Below are 13,914 nucleotides of genomic sequence, written 5' to 3'. Positions count from 1 at the left end.
CAGTGTTTTTTCTAAAATCAATATACAGAACAACAGGATTTGGTCAAGATCAGACTTTTAGTAATATAGATACTGCATCAGCCATGCATCTGCCCACTCATTCAACATGTCCAGGTCACCCTGCAACCTCCTAACATCCTCTTCACAGTTCACACTGCCACCCAGCTTTGTGTCATCCGCAAACTTACTAGTGTTGCTCCTAATTCCCTCTTCCAAATCATTAATATATGGTAAACAGTTGCGGCCCCAACATCGAGCCTTGCGGCACTCCACTCACCACTGCCTGCCATTCTGAAAAGGACCCATTCACTCCTACTCTTGGCTTCCGGTCTGCCAACCAATTTTCTATCCAATACCCCCAATTCAATGTGCTCTAATTTTAGTCACCAGTCTCCTGTGTGGGACCTTATCAAAGGCTTTCTGAAAGTCTAGGTACACTACATCCACTGGCAACCCTTCATCCAGTTTACTTGTCACATCCTCAAAAAATTCCAGAAGATTAGTGAAGCATGATTTCCCTTTCATAAATCCATGTTGACTTGGACTAATCCTTTTACTGCTATCCAAATGCCCCATTATTACCTCTTTAATAATTGACTCCAGCATCTTTCCCACCACCGGTCAGGCTAACTGTTCTGTAATTCCCCATTTTCTCTCTCTCGCTCCTTTCTTGAAAAATGGGATAACATTAGCTATCCTCCAATCCACAGGAACTGATCCTGAATCTATTGAATATTGGAAAACGATCACCAATGCATCCTCTATTTCTAGAGCCACGTCCCTGAGGACCCTGGTTCATGGAAGGTGGCTATTATTGTGCATCTATTCAAGGAGGGTTGCAAGGAAAAGCCTGGGAATCATAGACCAGTGAGCCTAATATCTGTGGTAGGCAAGTTACTGGATAGGATTCTGAGGGATAAGATTTATATGCATTTGGATAGACAAAGTCTGATTAGGGATAGTCAGCATGGTTTCATACATGGGAGATCATCTTATGAATCTGAGTTTTTTGAACAAGTAACCAAAATGTCTACAAGGGCAAAGACATAGACCTTGTCCATATGGAGTTCAGCAAGGCCTTTGATAAATTCCGCATTGTGGGCTGCTCTGTAATATTAGATCACATGGGATCCATGGAGAGCAGGCTGACTGGATAGAGAATTGGCTTCATGGAACATTGACCTTCATCTGTCAGGGTATTGAGTATAGACGTTGGGACATTTTAAAGCGAATTGCATGGCTATAAATCAACCCCTTTTCCATACGCCCTTGTTTCTTTAATTTTTTTCAAATTCCTGCTGGCACTGTTCCATAATCATTTTAATACTTTAAACACCAGTTCTGTAATTATCAGGATGTCTATTGGTAGTTAGTAGGCTCCCCCTCGGTCATGACTGACCATGGGTGATGCATCCTAGTTTGCAGGTGATGTGTGGTCGGATGCAAGCCTGGGTGATGTCATATGGAGGACAGGCTGTTGCTCATGCAGCACGTCCCCCCTCTCCATGTCGTTGATCGATCCAAAGGAACAGCAGGGCCGTTATAGTTTGGCACCAGCGCCGTCGCAGGAGCTACCAGAGCGAGGTTGTAGACAACGACGAACTACCTTAGGGGCTCCGACTCCGGATTCTCTTGAGGTTTACTCCAGGAGTCTTTTCTATGACTGGATATGGCCACAAGGCAGTGGAGGTTTTAAATCAGAGTTTTCCCTCTCCTAGATGGACCGCCTTCCCAGGCTGACGAGCCCCATCTGCCCGAGACTCATGGGGGCGGGAGCGTCTACCTTCCCATGCAGGTCTATAGCACCTGCCCACTGCCCACTATTGGTAGCAGAACTTCCTTATCTGTGTGTTGTAGGCTCAGGGTCAGTTGTGTCAGCACAACTGACTTTCTCACTTTGATGCAAAGTCCTGGCTTCCATGACGATACCATGCCCCATTGTGCTTCCTTCATTCCGCTTCTCATTACATTGCCTTCAATCCACATTTGCACAATGTTTTGTGGACAGTTAAAGGCCTTGAATGCTTAAGAGGACAAAATCTGGAGTCACTGAAAAGTTGTACTTAGAAGTGAAAGCCAAAAGAGGACAAGGTGAAATCCATTATTTTGCTTTCTATATTTCCATAATAGTAAAAATACTTTTATCTTAAATGTCCATTCGTTGCAAAATGTTCTATTATGCAACCTAATTCATTTATATTCCTTTCTTGAAAGGAACCTGGTGAATAGATACACTGATGGTGCAAATGTAAAAGAATAGCAATAAAGAAATAACTGTTCTTTACATTTGATATCAAATTACAGGCGGAAATTGAATGTGAAAATTCTTATAAGGGCTCTAGTCAAATAATCATACTCTGCTTTGGGAACCATTACATTATTGTAGGAAGGGCAGAAAAGTTGTAGACGCATAGTGATTTTTTGGATATGCTAAAAGGTTGGAAATGTAGGCGTTTTGTAGAATTGGCTCTCTCATGAGAGAGCAATAGGTGACCGCTTGACACTTAAGGGAGGTCTAGAAGGGAAGTATTATTTTTGGCTAGTAAAATTTTAATGATAAATTGCAAAATTAAGAATGAAAGCAAATTATCACCGCATATATTTTGTGTAGTTTTTTTTAAAAGAAGCTAAGAACAAGCAGAAGAGTTGGATTTGGTTAGTGGGGGGGGGGGTGGGGGGGTGGGAGCAATGCTGCAGATTAGATGAACCTTCAATAATTACTATCTTGTCAGTTTAATACCAGTTTGCAATTTTTATGCAAGTATTTTCTGAAGTATGGGAAATAGATATGCATTAGGTGGTTGCAATTTCAGCACTAGATCTGGATTTACCCGAGTATGAAGTTGTGGTTTTAATTCCTGTGACGGGACAATTCAGCTGGCTATAGTCATAGTCAGATAGCATGACAATAGACCCTTCGGACCGACTCATCCGTTCCGACCAAAATGCCCCATCTAAGCTAGTCGAATTTACCTGCATTTGGCTCACCTATATATTACTAAAATTCTGTTTATTTGTATGCGTGCGTATGTGCATGTGCGTGACATCCCGAAACCCTGCTAAAACAGTACACGATATCGCTACAATTTAATGTTAATGTTATGGCTCCTTTCAAGTGAATCATTGTAAAAAATATTACAACTTTTAAACTACAGCAATTTTAATGGAGCAAGGGGTGGACATTGGGGTGTTTTAAGTTTTTTAACATTTTCATTTCCAGTATTTTTATTGTAACTGCTGAAGAAATACTTCTGATGATTTTGTCAACTCTGCTTTTGTACATCAGTTAAGTCAGTCAGTCCTTTTAGTTTTCCATAGTGCAGATGTATTCTGTGGCCCAGGTAAGAGCCGTTCCCCTGCAGTACAGTGAATCGCAATACAGTCAGAAAGGGCCAAGTAGCCTACCCCTACCTCTATTGTTCATGTTCATCAAATGCCTCTAAAATCACACATTGTTAATTCTATTGTTTAATTTGGCAAATTATTTAGTTACAACTGGATACCTAAGTGTAAAGCAATCTTATGGCTGGCTTTATTCTGAATAAGCAGCAAAAGTCTCTTATAAACGATATTTTAGCTACTGATGACAACTGAACTGGCCCATAAATTCAAAGTTTATATTTTTTTAATAGGATGTGGTGTGCTTTCATTTGAGCATATGGCATTTGTTCCATTATCCCTGGGGATATTTTAAATATCAGCATGGCTCATTGGTCATGTTTTTGCCTTTGAAAATTGTAGATTCAAGACTCTATTTCCATAATATTATGTGTTAAATGTTGAATAAAATCTCTTGCCTGGTCAAATGGATGTGAAGTGCACCATTCAAAGTGCAGGGAACTATTATCATGGACCTCTCGCAAACTAAGGGATGTATTCCTGACCTCATAGTTTATTTTGTAATGTGAAAATTATGGACATAGGCAAACGACAGGTAGGTATAGGAATAATTGAATGTAACAGCAAGTGATTTTAACTCTCCTAATATTGAAAGGGACAGCCTCAGTGCTCAGGAATTAATTGTGCCAGAATTTGTTCAGACTTGCCTAGAAAACTTTCTGAAGCAATATGTAAAGAGCCCTACTAGAGAAGGGGCTACATTTGACCTCTTAAGAAACGAGGCTGGGCATGTAGTTGACGTGTCAGTGGGACCAGTGACCATAATTTTATTAGTCAGGGGAAAAAAAAAAGATTGGTCCACAAGTTGAAGTCCTATTTAGGGGAAGTTGCAATTGGAGCCCTGGGGAGTGCCGTGGAACAGAGAAGCCTAGGGGTACAAGTGTATAATTATTTTGAAAGTGATAACACAGGTAGAAAAGGTTGTGAAGACAGCATATGGAATGCTAGCCCTCATAGGCCAAGGCATTGAGTGCAAGAGTCAGGGTGTCATGCTGCTGTTGTGCAGAACAGATGACAGCGTTCTTCCAAAGGTCCATGCAGTATAAAGCATTGCACTATCACAGTTTTTCCTGAAATCTCATTGCCCTGAAATTAACATTTCCCTCTCTCTCTCCACGTTATCTGTTGACTTTATGCACAATTTTCTGCTTTTGTTTCAAATTTCCAGTAGTTTCAATTTTTGTTTAATTATATGAGCTCTTTGACTTGAGCAAGTTTTTAAACAATTATATATCAACTAACGTTATCCCATTGTTTAATCACCAACTCAGTAACATGTCCAGAGTTAAAATACAAATGACTATTTCAGAAATTTAATTCACCATCAGGAAATCTAGATCTTTATCTTGTGGTGGGTTAGCTTACAGGTAATAAGCCTTTCCTTTCTTGGTACATGAGAGAATGTGATAGTGTTGATTTTTAGTAAATAATAATTTTCTTGCCTATTTAATAGCTTGGATACGAGGAAGCAGAAAAGACCCACCCACTACAGAGGTAGGTATCAAGATCTTCTTATTGAAAGTATTTACAAAGTTTTAAATAAATTACCTAACAATGTACAACTGCAAGATCAGCATCAGATTAAACTCAAGAATTGCCTCCTTGATTTAAAATTAAATATAGTTTGATACACTATAGTTTGCTGGTTCCTCTTATGTACAGAAATTTTCATCGGAATAATGAAGAAAAATCCAGTCTTCAGAATAGCAATGAGAATTCACTAAGGAAGACATAAATAATCTGCCGGAAATAGCAGGGGACCGGGGGTCAAATGAGATGGAGGAACTGAGTGAAATCCAGGTTAGTCAGGAAGTGGTGTTAGGTAAATTGAATGGATTAAAGGCCGATAAATCCCCAGGGCCAGATAGGCTGCATCCCAGAGTGCTTAAGGAAGTAACCCCAGAAATAGTGGATGCATTAGTGATAATTTTTCAAAACTCTTTAGATTCTGGAGTAGTTCCTGAGGATTGGAGGGTAGCTAATGTAACCCCACTTTTTAAAAAGGGATGGAGAGAGAAAACGGGGAATTACAGACCAGTTAGTCTAACATCGGTAGTGGGGAAAATGCTAGAGTCAGTTATTAAAGATGGGATAGCAGCACATTTGGAAAGTGGTGAAATCATTGGACAAAGTCAGCATGGATTTATGAAAGGTAAATCATGAATTTTTAGAGGATGTAACTAGTAGAGTGGATAAGGAAGAACCAGTGGGTGTGTTATATCTGGACTCTCAGAAGGCTTTCGACAAGGTCCCACATAAGAGATTAGTATGCAAACTTGAAGCATACGGTATTGGGGGTTCAGTATTGTTGTGGATAGAGAACTGGCTGGCAGACAGGAAGCAAAGAGTAGGAGTAAACGGGTCCTTTTCAGAATGGCAGGCAGTCACTAGTGGGGTACCGCAAGGCTCAGTGCTGGGACCACAGCTATTTACAATATATATTAATGATTTGGACGAGGGAATTGAATGCAACATCTCCAAGTTTGCGGATGACACAAAGTTGGGGGGCAGTGTTAGCTGTGAGGAGGATGCTAGGAGGCTGCAAGGTGACTTGGATAGGTTGGGTGAGTGGGCAAATGCATGGCAGATGCAGTATAATGTGGATAAATGTGAGGTTATCCACTTTGGTGGCAAGAACAGGAAAGTAGTCTATTATCTGAATGGTGGCCGGTTAGGAAAAGGGGAGATGCAACGAGACCTGGGTGTCATGGTACACCAGTCATTGAAAGTAGGTGCAGCAGGCAGTGAAGAAAGCGAATGGTATGTTAGCATTCATAGCAAAAGGATTTGAGTATAGGAGCAGGGAGGTTCTACTGCAGTTATGCAGGGCCTTGGTGAGACCACACCTGGAGTATAGCGTATAGTTTTGATCTCCTAATCTGAGGAAAGACATTCTTGCCATAGAGGGAGTACAGAGAAGGTTCACCAGACTGATTCTTGGGATGGCAGGACTTTCATATAACCATATAACCATATAACAATTACAGCACAGAAACAGGCCATCTCGGCCCTACAAGTCCGTGCCGAACAACTTTTTTCCCTTAGTCCCACCTGCCTGCACTCATACCATAACCCTCCATTCCCTTCTCATCCATATGCCTATCCAATTTATTTTTAAATGATACCAACGAACCTGCCGCCACCACTTCCACTGGAAGCTCATTCCACACCGCTACCACTCTCCGAGTAAAGAAGTTCCCCCTCATGTTACCCCTAAACTTCTGTTCCTTAATTCTGAAGTCATGTCCTCTTGTTTGAATCTTCCCTATTCTCAAAGGGAAAAGCTTGATCACATCAACTCTGTCTATCCCTCTCATAATTTTAAAGACCTCTATCAAGTCCCCCCCTTAACCTTCTGTGCTCCAGAGAATAAAGACCTAACTTATTCAACCTATCTCTGTAACTTAGTTGTTGAAACCCAGGCAACATTCTAGTAATCTAATATGAAGAAAGACTGGATAGACTCGGCTTGTACTCGCTAGAATTTAGAAGACTGAGGGGGGATCTTATAGAAACTTACAAAATTCTTAAGGGGTTGGACAGGCTAGACGCAGGAAGATTGTTCCCGATGTTGGGGAAGTCCAGAACAAGGGGTCACAGTTTAAGGATAAGGGGGAAGTCTTTTAAGACCGAGATGAGAATTCTTTTTTCACACAGAGTGTGGTGAATCTGTGGAATTCTCTGCCACAGAAAATAGTTGAGGCCAGTTCATTGGCTATATTTAAGAGGGAGTTAGATGTGGCCCTTGTGGCTAAAGAGATCAGGGGGTATGGAGAGAAGGCAGGTACAGGATACTGAGTTGGATGATCAGCCATGATCATATTGAATGGCGGTGCAAGTTCGAAGGGCCGAATGGCCTACTCCTGCACCTATTTTCAATGTTTCTATGTTTCTATGAGTATTGTTTGCATTTAAACCTATCAATTAATTACATGGTGAAATTTAATTAACACTACATTTTAATTTAATATTGTGTAAATATTCACATATTTTGACTAAACGTCCCTGTTTGGGGAAAAAAATACAGAATTGCTTAAAATGGTGCACAAACTATTTCTCTCTTAAACATATATATTTTAGTGCAAAAACCGAAGCAATTTATTGATATCGTTAAAATGTGGCAATAGAGTCTAAATGGGTTGGGGAAATGCAGTTGTGCTCAGGCAAATGAATTAGAATGAATTTGACAAATCTCAGAGAGTTTGGTCACAAATCCAGAAATTAAGGAGCAAGTAAAATAGCCTCTGTATCACAAAATATTAAATAGCCACACCATTATATTAGGATTCAGTTCATGAAAGAAGTAATTATATATTTTGCTTGAAGTCATGTACAATATTGTTGGAATCTAATAGCAATTTATAATATCTTATCTGGTAATGGAGTTGTTCTTCAAAGCTTTGCAAAAATGCCTGCAATGATTGCTTCACAGAATCTGCCAATTCATTTTTTATTACATCTGTTAATTGTCAACTTATCAAATAACAATTACTTATTAAAAAAACTTATTCTCTGAACATGACCATTCCCTGTTCGTTGGCATTTATTACACATCCTTTATTGCCCATGAGAAGATCATAATGGGGTTTCTTGGACATTTGCAGTCCTTGTTATGTAGCAAATACCAGGACAAGTCAGGATACTGTGAAACCCCAACTGAATATGACAGAATTTTCTTACAGCTACCATCAGCTTATTTGTGGTGAGATTATTGTTTCGGAAGTAACCAGTATATAGTATGCCCTAGGTACACAAAATTGCTGGGGAAACTCAGCGGGTGCAGCAGCATCTATGGAGCGAAGGAAATAGGCGACGTTTCGGGCCGAAACCCTTCTTCAGACTGATGGGGGGTGGGGGAAAGAAAGAAGGAAAAGGGGAGGAGGAGGAGGAGCCCGAGGGCGGGCGGATGGGAGGGTGGGAGGAGACAGCTAGAGGGTTAAGGAAGGGGAGGAGACAGCAAGGGCTAGCCAAATTGGGAGAATTCTATGTTAATGCCATAAGGACGCAAGGTCCCCAGACGGAATATGAGGTGCTGTTCCTCCAATTTCCGCTGTTGCTCACTGGCAATGGAGGAGACCCAGGACAGAGAGGTCGGATTGGGAATGGGAGGGGGAGTTGAAGTGCTGAGCCACCGGGAGGTCAGGTAGGTTATTGCGGACTGAGCGGAGGTGTTCGGCGAAACGATCGCCCAACCTACGCTTGGTCTCACCGATGTAAATCAGCTGACATCTAGAGCAGCGGATGCAGTAGATGAGGTTGGAGGAGATACAGGTGAACCTTTGTCGCACCTGGAACGACTGCTTGGGACCTTGGATGGAGTCGAGGGGGGAGGTGAAGGGACAGGTGTTGCATTTCTTGCGGTTGCAACGGAAAGTGCCCGGGGAGGAGGTGGTGCGGGAGGGAAGGGAAGAATTGACGAGGGAGTTGCGGAGGGAGCGGTCTTTGCGGAAGGCAGACAAGGGGGGAGATGGGAAGATGTGGCGAGTGGTGGGGTCACGTTGGAGGTGGCGGAAATGGCGGAGGATTATGTGTTGTATTTGCCGGCTGGTGGGGTGAAAGGTGAGGACCAGAGGGACTCTGCCCTTGTTGCGTGTGCGGGGATGGGGAGAGAGAGCAGTGTTACGGGGGATGGATGAGACCCTGGTGTGAGCCTCATCTATGGTGGCGGAGGGGAATCCCCGTTCCCTGAAGAACGAGGACATTTCCGATGCCCTGGTATGAAATGTCTCATCCTGGGAACAGATGCGGCGTAGGCGGAGGAATTGGGAGTAGGGGATGGAGTCTTTACAGGGGGCAGGGTGGGAAGACGTGTAGTCCAGATAGCCATGTGAGTCAGTGGGTTTGTAATGTATGTCGGTCAGGAGTATGCCCTATCCTCTCCATGTGGTAAAAAATATCCAGAATGCCCTGGTTATGACAATGCTCACCAAAGATACATGAGGATGAACACTGAATAGCAGAAATGGTAATGTATAGAATTGGACTATGTTGCCTTGGCTACATCATTTCAACACTGACAGAAAATAAGCAATTGACCACAATCGTGCATAGACTTTGGCCAATATACTTCATTATTAGTTTGGTAGATATTCAGAGTCTATGAAAGGTTTTCATATGATGCCGAATCTGCAAAGAATGACAAAACAGATCAAGTGATCTCCCAAAACGGATCGTGCGATAAGAATAACTATAGCTTTATATATCAGTAATATAGCTAATTTTTAGCTCCAAAAATCCAAGAATCACAAGCAATTAAAGCAATTGAACGTACCATTTTGTGGTTTAACAGTTGTAACATTTTAATGGTTCCATTATAATTAGTGCACCAAGGTACAGTGAGACTCTTTTTTTTGCATACAGATCAAGAAGATTGTTGCCGTACTTAAAGACAATACCCGGTTAAGCACATAATGCATAGAAACAGCCCACTGAGCCCACAGTTGCCAGGTTTTTGCACCTTATGCCAAAAATCCCATGAAATGCAGCAATTTATAAAATGAGCCAAGTACGCATTTCTCAACATTTCTCCTCATCCCCCAGCACTCCCTCCTCCTCCTCTTCGCCCTCTTCAATCCCTAGAGAGGGAGGTAGAGAGGGAAGGGTGGTAGAGAGGGAGGGGGGGTAGAGTGGGAGCTGGGGTAGAGGGGGAGAGGGGTAGAGAGGGAGGGGGAGGGGGTAGAGACAGAGAGGGAGGGTGTAGAGAGGGAGAGGGAGGGGAGTAGATAAGGAGGGTAGAGGGAGGGGGACAGGGGAGAGATAGAGAGAGAGAGGAGGGGGTAGAGAGAGAGGGGGAGGGGTAGAGTGAGAGGGAGTAGAGTGAGGAGGGAGGTAGAGTGGGGGGAAGGGAGGATAGAGGGATAGGACGAGGGAGAGGGGGATAAAGAGGGAGGGGTAGAGAGGGTGGGAGTGAGGGGGTAGAAAGGATGGGAGTGAGGGGATAGAGAGGGAGGGGTGTAGAGGGGGGGGCGGAGAGGAGGGGCAGGGGGTTAGAGAGGGGTAGGGAGGGAGAGGGAGGAGAGAGAGGGGAGTACAGGGAAGGGGAGGGGGGTAAAGAGGAAGGAGGGTAGAGAGAGGGGGAGGGATGGAGGCAGAGTTGGGGGGGAGGGTAGAGGAGAGAGGGCGAGGGAGGGGGTAGAGAGGGAGGGGTGTAGAGAGGGTGGGAGTGAGGGTAGATAGGGAGGGGGTAGAGAGGGGGAGGGAGGGTAGAGAGTGAGGGGGCGAGAGAGGGAGTGTTGACGTGGCAACCCTCCCTACCCCCTCCTCTCCCTCAATCCCCCCTCTCCCTCCTGACCGCCCCAGGATCTTTCCTCTCTCCTCCACTCCCCCAATCCCTCCTTGACCTCTACTTTCCCCTACCGCCGCCGCTGCTCCATCTCCGTGAGGCCTCACCGCCGCCGCGACGACCCACCTTCACGATGCCTCACCACTGTCGTGGCCCAATCGTCGCGAGGCCTCACCGCTGAGGTCTCGATGTCTCCTTCACCGCTGTGGTCTCGATGTCACCTTCACCGCCGCGGTCTCGATGCCTCCTTGAAGGCCGTGAAAAACTCCAGCCGGGGCGTTGAGGGTGGAAGGCTGGGTCGGAAAAGGTGGAAAGTTAATTTAAATGCGGCACTTCCCCTGACGTCACTGGAAGCTGGTGGCCGCCCACTCCCCCTTTGTGACGTCACTCGGTTTACTATTTTAAAAGATTGTTTTCGATATTTTTAAAACACTGTAACTTTTGAAATATAGCATGTAATGTGAAGTGAAGCAGTTTATTTTGTCGACAGGGTTAATGTGATTAATAATGTATGAAAATGTCTGCGCAAGCGAGTGCCGTTTGATGAAGGTAAAGTCACACACGTATACATACATCCAAGATGAGACTTTTAATAGTATAGAGATTCTCAGATGTGCTGTGGTGTCAATTTATTTCAAATGTCTTTCATATCAAACAACACTTGCATGTTGCTCACCATCATCGCTTATTTTATATGCTTGCCAGGGTTAACAATGTATGAAATGGGAGGATGAATGTTTAAGCTTTTTGCTCTATTTTAACATTTTTAACTAGTTTCAATTATATGTATGTTTTTTTTTTTTAAGTATCCCTGATCTCGCCATCATCCATTTCCTTCTCCTCAGTGAATACAGATGTAAAGTACTTATATTGGACCTTGCCAACTTCCACATTCCTCTGGCTCCAAGTGGATCTACCATTTCTCCACCTATCTTCTTTTAATATATGTTTAAATGCCATGGGGTTCTCCTTGATCCTACTTGCCAAGGATATTTCATGGCCCATTTTGCCCCTTTTAATTTCTTGGTTAAGTTTTTTTCCTACTTCTTTTATATTCTTTATGAACTTTGTCAGATTTCTGCTTCCTATATCTTACACATGCTTCCTTTTTTGTAAACTGACAACATTTCTATTCATCTAAAGTCGCTGAGCCTTACACTCCCTACCTTTCATCTTCACAGTACTTTTCACAGAACATTTCTGGCTGCAGATAGTTGCTTCAATTTTTAGTCAATGTTTTATGATAACAAACATTCTCGAGCCCTCACAACCAAGCAGTACTGGAAGCAGCTGTGGCCTATCTAGTATTTCATACATTATAACACAATTTCCTCCCCACTTTCCATGAAATTTTGGGCCTTGCCTTGGCCAATAAAGGAAATGCATTCTTACCCATCATACCTGCTACTGCGGAGGCAAACTCCCACCTTTCGTCTTCTACTCTTCCCAGTAGTTCTATACTAGTTCTGTATTCCCTGGCCTTGGATATCCTTCCACAAAACACTCCCATGCACACTTCTGCAGATTAAATTTCAATTCCCACTTTTCTGCTGACGACTGACCCCTCTGTTTGCATTCATGCTTTCATGGGATTGAATGGGCTTCATCGGGTAAGATCAGCTTTTAATGCCTTGATCTAAAAGGCTTCTTTGACAACCAGATAGGTTTTTGCAGCAATCACCATTACTAATACCAGTGGATGATGTGGTCCAACCACTGGAACTGGTTGATCAGAATCTGTACACTGAGAATATAGGCCTGGAATTGAGCACTTCCAGGCCTAGACAGTATCAATGGTGCTTTTCCAGTGCATTGAGGCGCCAACTCGATATCAGACATCTGAACCATACGGGAGACCGGGGTCACTGCCGTTCTAAAGGCAAAGGGTTTGGTGCCAGGTTTGACGTCTTGGTCTTCGAATACACTTTTCCGCAGTCTGCTGAAAATAATGCCGAGGCAGTGGTGGATTTCATCATTCATGAAATGTAGGTCCAAAGGTACGGAAAGTGGTCCCGGTGTTCCAGGGTCTGTTGCTGACCTGATTAGCAGTGGCCAGTGCTTTACAATGGGGGCAGATTGGTAGAGTTTTTGCTCTTTGGAAGATTATCTAGAAAGTAACGTAATGGCATTGTTCTATTGCATTGGAAATGGCATGCGAATAGCGAATGAAAACTTGAGCCTCAAAGAGAGGAAACCCTATGCTGGAAAATTTTGAGATCTAGTAGTTGATTCAGTTATATTGTTTCAGATATATCCTTTAGGATTTTTAAATTGTTAGTTAAATAAGTTCAATGTAAAACTGAATTTCTTACAGGATCATCTAAATAAAATATTTGTTTTTTTTATGTATTTTCAAAAGGAAATTTTGCAGAATGAAGAATATCGACAAATGATTAAATTGCGGGCCTGTGAACTTCAGCAAGATGAAGAGATAAGGAAAGAGAAAGAATATGAAGAAGGCCTTGTGACTCGACCAGTTCAAACTCAAATTAAAGGGCATGCCTCTGCAAATTACTTTGAAAAGGATAAACAATCTTCAGAACCTAGTAGTACTGCAAATACTTTCCAACCTGGAAGTTGGTTACCGCCAGAAAACTCCAGCAAGAAAAAATAGATTTTATTGGCCTTAAAATTAAAGAACATTTTATCATCGCTTTTTGAATTGTAAATAAAAATCAGAATGCATGTAGTGATTATTTTATTTGGGAAGTATACTCTCTATTTTTTAATCTATAGGTTTTCAAATGTCTTGAGTTTGTTATATTTTAATCTGTTGTTGGATCCTTCTTTTAATTGGCTTTCTTCAGGTTGCTTACTGCCAGTTATCAGAAATTAAGACAGGTCCACTGAAGTATATCATATTGATAGTTTCCCTTGTGCAGCAGGTTTGAAAATCATTGTTTTAGTTTAAGGTGCAATGAAATTACGAGGATAGTTTAAAAAATACAAAGCAAAAGTTCCTTACAAAAGTGGAGGGAAAGCAATGTCCAGTGAATAAATGCAAAGCGAAAAATGCTTGACGATGGATGTTAAAAGAGGATATAGTTTTATAGAAAACTAATCATTACGTTTCACTAATTTGTGAATGTTCCTGATGTAATAGAGTTGTACAGCAACTCTGTCCAAGATGCCTTTCGTGTCCCATTTGCAGGGGCCGGAGCGTTGTTGAAAGTGGGGGGCTGAGCGATCACTGGCCTTGGGGGTACACAGCGAGGGAGTGGAGTGACCGAGTG

At 42.7% G+C, this 13,914-nt stretch overlaps 1 protein-coding gene across 3 annotated transcripts in view; it reads left to right on the top strand.

Moving 5' to 3' along the window:
• Positions 1 to 13,414, top strand: part of ndufaf2 (NADH:ubiquinone oxidoreductase complex assembly factor 2) — a 93,258-nt gene extending 79,844 nt beyond the window's left edge. For all 3 annotated transcript variants that reach the window (XM_033030082.1, XM_033030072.1, XM_033030078.1), the window contains 2 exons: positions 4,853 to 4,893; positions 13,041 to 13,414. In XM_033030082.1, the coding sequence (XP_032885973.1) occupies positions 4,853 to 4,893; positions 13,041 to 13,295 (296 nt within the window). In that variant the 3' untranslated portion in view covers positions 13,296 to 13,414. The remainder of the gene's footprint in view (positions 1 to 4,852; positions 4,894 to 13,040) is intronic.
• Positions 13,415 to 13,914: the final 500 nt, after the last annotated feature.

Source organism: Amblyraja radiata, chromosome 1, assembly GCF_010909765.2.
Source record: "Amblyraja radiata isolate CabotCenter1 chromosome 1, sAmbRad1.1.pri, whole genome shotgun sequence".
In the NCBI taxonomy this organism is placed as follows: Eukaryota; Metazoa; Chordata; class Chondrichthyes; order Rajiformes; family Rajidae; genus Amblyraja; species Amblyraja radiata.
This window is presented reverse-complemented; position numbering and strand designations above follow the sequence as displayed.